The sequence below is a fragment of the Oryctolagus cuniculus genome, chromosome 7, assembly GCF_964237555.1.
Source record: "Oryctolagus cuniculus chromosome 7, mOryCun1.1, whole genome shotgun sequence".
Taxonomy (NCBI): domain Eukaryota; kingdom Metazoa; phylum Chordata; class Mammalia; order Lagomorpha; family Leporidae; genus Oryctolagus; species Oryctolagus cuniculus.
The window spans coordinates 85,932,273-85,941,006 of NC_091438.1; the positions used below are offsets into that span (position 1 = coordinate 85,932,273).

Genomic DNA, 8,734 nt, shown 5'->3' on the forward strand with positions numbered 1-8,734 from the left:
CGGATTCTGTCCCGGTTGCCCCTCATCCAGGCCAGCTCTCTGCTGTGGCCAGGGAGTGCGGTGGAGGATGGCCCAGGTGCTTGGGCCCTGCACCCCATGGGAGACCAGGAAAAGCACCTGGCTCCTGGCTCCTGCCATCGGATCAGCGCGGTGCGCCGGCCGCAGCGCGCCGGCCGCGGCGGCCATTGGAGGGTGAACCAACGGCAAAGGAAGACCTTTCTCTCTGTCTCTCTCTCTCACTGTCCACTCTGCCTGTTAAAAAAAGAAAGAAAGAAAGAAAAGCACAGCATTAGGTAGCTAATGTTGCAGAAGAGGTTAGGCTGACTTGCAACTGTGTAACATGCTCCACAAAGTGTCAGTAAGTATCTGTGGGAGTTAGTGTAATAGATTGCAAAGAGAGCCAGGCTGGCAAGAAGAGGCTGACCAAGGAAAATTTAGGAGCCTCCCCTCCAAGTGAAATGGGATGCCACCGGGAGGAGTTTAGTCAAAGACTGGGGGGAGGGGGGGGACACAGCGCTGTGGCACAGTGGGTTAAAGCTCTGGCCTGAAGCGCTGGCATCCCATATGGGCGCCGGTTCAAGACCTGGCTGCTCCACTTCCAATCCAGCTCTGTGCTGTGGCCTGGAAAAGCAGTAGAAGATGGTCCAAGTGCTTGGGCCCCTGCACCCTTGTGGTAGACCCAGAGGAAGCTCCTGGCTCCTGGCTTCAGATCAGCGCAGCTCCAGCCATTGTGGCCAATTGGGGAGTGAAGCAGATGGAAGACCTCTCTGTCTCTCTGCCTCTCCTCTCTCTGTGTAACTCTGACTTTCAAATAAATAAATGAATCTTAAAAAAAAAAAAGGTGAAGCAGGAAAGGACAATGAAGCACACTGAGTCATTGGTATTTGTTAGACGAGATGCAGTGGAACCACTAAGAAATCTTGATCTCCTGGGGTAGGAGCTAAAGTGGAGTGCAAGTCAAAAGACGAACTGTTAGTTCTTCTACTTAACTGAATGCAGACTAGTTGGAGCCACTGGCTCAGGACTTCATTTCTCTGGGCTCACCCGGAAAGGAGCCAAAGCAACCCTCCCTTGGGAACTTGTTCAACCTGCGTCCTGCCTGAGCCCCTCTGCCAGGGGGCAGTAGCGCAGCGTCGCCGCCAGGGGGCGCACACAGGTAGTTCATCTGCCAGGCTTAGGGCGGGGCCAATAGTGGGGCGGGACCTGGAGCCGCTTCCGGCTTCCGGTGTAGTCCGGGGTGGTTGCGCGCAGCCGTCATGGCAGCGGAGGAGAAGGACCCTCTGAGCTATTTCGCAGCTTATGGGAGCAGCAGTTCGGGCTCCTCGGGCGAAGAGGATAACAGCGAGCCGGAGGAGACGGGTCGCAGGGCCTCGGATGCGGCGAAGTCGGCGGGCGGCTGCGGGAACAAGGCGGAGAAGCGGCTGCCGGGACCCGACGAGCTGTTCCGGAGCGTGACTCGCCCGGCCTTTCTCTACAACCCGCTCAACAAGCAGATAGACTGGGAGAGGCACGTCGTGAAGGCGCCGGAGGAGGTGAGGTGCCCGCCCCGTGTCCCGGCCTCCGCCCCCTCGCCCCGACCCCCCGAGCACCGCTCTCCGCCCCCCGCTCGCAGTCAGCCCCCCGCGGGATGCCGCTCCAGCCCCGGGGAGCCCGGGCCCCTGCCCCGCAGCCCCGCCCCCCGCGAGGAGACCCCCACCTCCGCGCTCGGTGCCCCGACCCCGCGCGGCGAGGACTAACGGTGGTGACTCCCCGCCCCCCCGCTGCAGCTTCTCCCCGAGACCCCTTCCCTTTGACGCCGAAGTGCCTGCGGTGCTGCTTCCAAGACAGTGTCTGCTGCAGCCTCCTGGAGGGGTCAGCCTTGGCGTAGTATCCCTGAGACTGGATTCTTCTTTGGTAACTAAAAGTTATGAGCTTTATTCGTATAGGGAACCCTTTGGCTTTTCACGTAACCGTATTTGTGATTTTGATGGAAAAATGTTGCTTAAAAACCTTTAAAAAAAAAAACAAAACACAGCCAGCCTGGACGATAAGCGAAGGGCAGGCAGGTGCATGTGCCTGTGTGGATCATAGGGACCTCGGTTCGTCACAGGGCGTCTTCCTGTGCTTCCTTAACAGCCTCCAAAGGAGTTCAAAATCTGGAAGTCAAACTATGTGCCCCCGCCGGAGACCTACACAGCGGAGAAGAAACCCCCGCCCCCAGAGCTGGACATGGCTATAAAGTGGTCTAACATATACGAGGACAATGGCGATGATGCCCCGCAGAATGCGAAGAAAGCCAGGCTTCTACCGGAAGGGGAGGAGACGCTGGAGTCAGGTAAGGAGGGGCAGGCTCCGAGCTCAGCATCTTTGGATCCCTGGGATGAGATCGTCCCTGAGCCACGTTTCCGTTCAGCGAATCGGCCAACCGGCTGTGATGGTCTGTGGGTTCTTCCTGCTGTGCTTTTGAGAAAGATCCTGTGTATTCAGCCTTAAGTCAGGGATACCTCAAACATTAGTGTTTGCCCTGTTTTCATGAAAGAACGCAAGTTACCCAGGTGTTGAAGTAGAATCTCTGTTATCTCCGCTGGTGGTCTAGGTGATTGATGGACGGCACGAAATTCGTTCCTGGATCCTTAGGGTTGTGACTGCATAGTGCCCAGGCTTTATTTCATAGGAAAGCAGATGTGCTTTACAGCCTAAATTAGTGTGGCAAAAGTGAATTTACCTGGGCATTACTGCCCATTGATAGGACAATAACGACAGGACTGCTTTATCTTTGTTCATAATCTCATCTCTTCCTTGGACCCTCACAGTAACCTTTGCCTCCACACTCTTAGCCCCTTAATTGCATCCTTCCCACGCATCCTCAGTTACATCCTTCTGAGAGTCACATCAGGCCGTGTAACTTGCCTGTTTAAATCCTTTCACCCACCTGGTCTTGAAATTCAGAACTGAATAGACGCTGCCATTTTGGTTTCCTGCCTTCCACTAAGTGTGCCACCTCAGTCTGGAATGTTCTTTCCTCCTCCTCTGTCTGATAAACTCACTCACCCTTCGAAATCCACCTCAAAGAGGAAGAGAATCTCAGGTGTAACTTCTTAGATGTCACTTGCTCCTTATGTATACTGCTGCTGTTGGTTGCACTTGCCACATAGATGTGATTCCTTTTCCAAAAGTCTCTGATAACAATAGGATGTAGTTTTGTTTTTGTTTTTGTTTTAAGATTTATTTACTTGAAAGGCAGAGTTACACAGTGAGAGGGAGAGACAGCAAGAGAAGTCTTCCATCCTCTGGTTAGCTCCCCAAATGGTGCAACGGCCAGAGCTGAGCCAGTTGGAAGCCGGAAGCCAGGAGCTTCTTCTGGGTCTTCCACTTGGGTATCAGGGGTCCAAAGACTTGGCCATCTTCTACCGCTTTCCCAGGCATATAAGCAGGGAGCTGGATCAGAAGTGGAGCAGCTGTGACTCGAACCAGCGCCCAGACGACATGCCAGCCTCGTAGGAAGCGACTTTACCCACTGTGCCACAGTACCAGCCCCCAGAGCTTTTTTGTTTGTAACATCACTGGTACATTGTATTTAGTGGATAACTGTAGATTTAAATGTTTTAGACTATCATGTTTAAGATGAATTTCGTGCTGTCCATCAGTCACCTAGACTACTGGCGGAGATGGCAGAGGTTCTACTTCAAACACCTGGGTAACTTATGTTCTTTCATGAAAACACAGCAAGTGCTTCTGTTTGAGGTATCCCTGACTTAAGGCTGAATGCACAGGGTCTTTCTCAAGAACACAGCAGGAAGAACCCACAGACCATTTTGGTGAAACAGATTTCTGATCTTCCACATTACAAAAGCTGCTTGTTTAGCCCTTTATACAGCTAAATGGAGTTATGTTTTAAGAAAAAGACGAGGCCCGTTGTGGCCTCTGTACCCATGAGGGAGACCAGGATGGAGTTCCAGGCCTGGCTTCAGGCTTGCCCAGCCCTGGCCATTGTGACCATTTGGGGAGTAAACAATAGATGGAAGCGCTCTCACGCACACATGCGCGCATGTTCTCCCTCTCTCTGTAACTCTTTCAAATAAATAAATAACTTGCAGCTTTTATTCCAATTTTGATTCTAACTCACTTTTCCATTTCATTCCCTAACTTCCATACCTGTCTTAGAAGACACTAATGAAAGCAAATCTTTAGTAAATAGCATCTTTTTTGAGACTTTAAGTGAAATGGACATTTATAATACCTTATCATTTTCTGGTATTTTATATAATAAAAATACCTGAACTTCATAATATTTAACATTTACAACACTTTGAAACCAGATAGGAAGAATATGGAAATGAGTATGTGAATTGTTCAGTGGCACAAATTATACAAATTGCAAGTTCTGAAGTAGATTTTTTTTTTAGGATTTATTATTGTATTTATTTGAAAGAGTTACAGAGAGAGGTAGAGACAGAGAGAGAGGTCTTCCATCCACTGGTTCACTCCCCAGGCTGCAACGGCTGGAGCTGCACCAATCTGAAGCCAGGAGCCAGGAGCCAGGAGCTTCTTCTGGGTCTCCCTCATTGGTGCAGGGGCCCAAGCACTTGAGCCATCTTCTACTGCTTTCCCAGGCCACAGCAGAGAGCTAGATTGGAAGAGGAGCAGCCAGACTCGAACCGGCGCCCATATGGGATGCCAGCGCTTCAGGCCAGGGTTTTAACCTGCTGCGCCACAGCGCTGGCCCCTGAAGTTGATATTTTTTACAGAAGTTTTCTAATTTATTACTCTTTGCAGCTTATAAAAAGTATATGATTCATTATTTTACAAATGAGAAAGTGATGTCAGATTAAAGATTTTACCTCTCTTTACACAGCCAAGAGGTAGAGTGAGGACTGAAATTCAAGCCTTCCATGGAAATTGTGCCTTATTAAACTAGAGTTTGTTTCCTTGATTTGTTCAAACTGGAATATTTGCAAAAGCTATCCTTCTATGGGAAGAATGGCAATAAGGGCACTAGAATTGGTATTCAGTGTGGCTTGCTCATAGGCTAGTGTGTTCATATCTTTGTCACTATACAGAAAAATGCCAGGTAAATATGCCAGGGTAAGCAAGCAAGAATGGATAGTCTTTTTCCTAGGTTGCCTTTTGACTTTAGAAAGGATTCCAAATTTAACAAATAATAGTGCTGTGTGCATAGATAATGTCTGTCCTTTTGATCACTTGGTGGTTCTCCATCAGAAGGCAAACAGGCACTGTCAAAAACCCAGACAACCCAAGGCTTAACTGCTTTAAGGCTGGATCATAATATTGAAAAGATAGTTGTGAAATCTTAAATATTGTCTGTAGTGCTGGTCATTGAACATGATTCTTTGTGTAATAAGTACCTTCCAGTTTCTCTGACATTTTCAACCTCCTTTTGAAATTCATAAAATATTGTCAATCAGAAAGTCTACACTGTTAAATTATCTAAGTTTGGGGTTATGATTTACCTTGTTTTTATTTTGCCTTCCCATTTCTGACCTTTGGCCTTTTTGCCAGCTAACTTCTTCCAGATACTTGAGAAGCTGGGAAATGTCAGAAACTCATCACTGGATCTTGTTTAATCTACTTGTTTAATGGTTGTACAATGTAAATAAGTAAAACTGAAAGATTAATTGTAGCCTTATTAACATGTAAAAATTAAAGGATTTTCATCTGTTTACTTTTACTTTTTTGAGAATTTACAAAGGTAGCTTATATAGGCAAGCTAAACTTCCTTACCTATGTGACTGCAGTTCCATAATAGAAAAATCATTTCCACATCAGTGCATCTGTACTGTGTTGTGCAGAGTGAGAAAGCTCAGTGATGTTGGTGTCTGAACATTTCCAGATTTTTGTGTGTTTTCCTGCTGGGTTTTTGAAACAGTACCTTGTTTTGACACTAGATGGCATTAGCTCTTCTTAAATTGCTGATGGGAAGTTACTTTTTTCAGCCTTAGTAGTTTGTGGTTTTGTCTGTTACTTAGTAATTTACTTGTAAGAGGCAGAATAAAAGCAGAAGTGTCTTAGGATCATGTTTAAATTTATTAATAATGGATTTTATGGTAGACTCAGAAAATATTTCCAATTTTTCGATTACTGAAAATAACCTCAAAGGCTATGCTTTGAACTTAAAATAAAAAGCCTTGACTTGCTTGAGCTATATACAATGTCAGTTGGTTTATAGAGCTAGTCTTTTTGTGTCTCTCTGATAAACTAATGGTAAAACTTTGGTTTATAAATTCTTGTGTGAGTCAGTGATCTGAATTGTGATCATTGCACTGCCTACATAAATACATAGTGCTCTGTGAAACATGAGTAATGTCGCCATGTTGTGTTTGAAGATGAAGAAGAACCCCTGTTGGTAATTATTGCCCACATCAACAAATGAGATGTTTTGAGTTAGATAAAATCAGCTGAAGGGAATTAAAGGCTGAAGATCTTAAATATATTTTCTTCAAATAATTTACAATTTGATATCAGTAGTTCTCTAGTTTTTAATATGAAGGCCATTTTCAGACATCAGAATATTTTGTAAATTGCTACATGATACCTATTGAACTTTTGAGTACCTGTTGGTTAAGAAAACAAATTCAAAAGCAACAATAAATACAGTAATATAGTCAAACTAAATTTTTATTTCACAAATCATAACATCTTCTAAATATTAATTACTAAGGAGTTTTTAGAAATAATACCCCATGTGTGTTTAAGGATATGGAATTTAGTGACCAGTATGTGTTTTTATTGAACCATGTAGTTGTATTTGTTAAATAGAACCAAAAGGTCCACCTTTCCCAGCTTGACAACATTTTTATTAATTGGAAATTTTCTGGGACTGTAGACACTAATAATTTTTGAAAGTTGGAAAAGACACTTTTAATGAAAAGGTCTTCTCTAGCCTTCCTCTTCTCTAGCCTTCCTCTTCTCTCCAGTTTTTCTGGAATTTGAAGGAAAGAAGGCTTGTTTTTCTGTTGCCTTTTGAATGTTCTGACCCTCCTTGGAGTTGGGGGGAGCTAACCACACTGAAAATGGAGAAGGTTCGGTGAAACCTCTACCTGTGAGTGCTTTGTAACGTCAGAATAGAGACTGGGGTGTTGTGCAATGAATGAGGAAGGTAAGTTGTCTTGGGGGATGGAAAGAGTGCAAGGAAAGGAGCAGTGATAACCACTTGAATTATGTCATGGTTAGATTGATGTTCTCTGTAGAAACAAAGCAGTGTGCTCCATTCTTGCGAAGTATAGGTTATATTTAAATATCCACAATGTATATACTGTAGAATATGTGGGATTAGCCTTTTCAGAATAATTAATTTTTATGGAAATAAAATCACTTGTTTTAAGATACCTAAACACAGCACTACAGGGTCGCTTTGAATTTTGTATCACTGCAATTGAAAAAAAAAATTTGCTTATTTTCCCTTGCACTTAAAATCAGAGTTCTAAAAGTTAATTTTTTGGTTTTTATGGGAAACTTTGAAAGAAACAGTTGATAAAGGTGATTGCTTTGGTATAAAGCCAATAAAACTTGAGTACTTGCTATGTTTTTTTAATTACTTATTAAAATTCTTCCTTTCCCATTTAAAGATGATGAAAAAGATGAACATACTTCTAAAAAGCGCAAAGTAGAACCAGGAGAACCAACAAAGAAGAAAAAATAGAAAACAACAAATGACAAGAATTTCTGGACTGCTAAACTTGTTGAGATGTGTCTTTGGGCCAATTAAGTTGATATTGTGGATTATAATGTCACAACATCTCTATATGTTAATGAACTAATACATATTGCCTCAAGAACTTTCCACTGTAGAATTCATTTTTTTTTATTTAAAACTTGTATGTATTTAAAATCACCATTTGACCTGTGATTGTGAAACTGACAACATTGGGAAGCATTCTTGCTAACACATAATTGGTGACATGCTTTCAGAGTTTTGTCACATGTTAACATGCCAATGTTCTATGTGAACCTTTTATAAAGGAATATATTTTTAAAGTAAATATATTGTACTGTGAACCTGTAGGGTGCTTTTCAACAGTGTTTGTACAGTGTAAATAGATCATGAAAATAAAATTGCTTATTCAATATTATTGTTACTGTAGAACATTAACATTTGAATATGCGTCTGTGACAAGTACGCTGCCATGTCATGTTTTAAGTTGTAATTAGTATTACCATTTAGGGAGTGCTTCTTGTGTGCCAGATGCTTTGTGCATGTATTATCTGATCCTCAACCTACTAAAGTAGGTATTAGTATCCATACTTTATAATAAAGAGATCTTCAGTAACTTGGATGAGATTACACAGCCAGTGACCGGTGAGTTTGGAATTTAACTCAGGATACTTGAACCCTGAAACCATCACAGTAAACCACCTGTCCACCAATCAAAATTTAGTTATGGAATAGAGACTATGTGAATTACCATCTCTGCCCCATATCTTCTGTTGTAGTTAGTGGAAATCCTGTGTTACTGGTTATTTGTATGACTCTATATGCCTAATATTATTTTTTGTTAATTTCCCTATTAAAAAGTAAGTTTACTAAAGAGAAGAATTGTGAAATCCATAGTTTCTTCATAACATACTTTGCATGAACTTCTGAAGACTCCTTACAGTTGGGTTTCAATTTTTTTTTTGGTGCCAAAACAATGTTATCTTTTAATTCCACTTTTCTGTGAACTTTTTGAACAGCTGTCATTCTGTGTAGCCGTACTTGGTCATGTTTTCTCTACTGAGCTATTTTTATTCTCCATTG

The 8,734-nt window shown here is 43.2% G+C and overlaps 1 protein-coding gene across 1 annotated transcript; it reads left to right on the top strand.

Annotated features, from left to right (window-relative positions):
* Nucleotides 1–293: 293 nt before the first annotated feature.
* Nucleotides 294–8,530, top strand: C7H1orf52 (chromosome 7 C1orf52 homolog). Its single transcript, XM_002715886.5, has 3 exons — nt 294–1,532; nt 2,116–2,314; nt 7,566–8,530. The coding sequence occupies exons 1-3, from the start codon at nt 1,257–1,259 to the stop codon at nt 7,637–7,639; spliced, it is 549 nt and encodes a 182-aa protein (XP_002715932.1). The 5' UTR covers nt 294–1,256; the 3' UTR covers nt 7,640–8,530.
* Nucleotides 8,531–8,734: the final 204 nt, after the last annotated feature.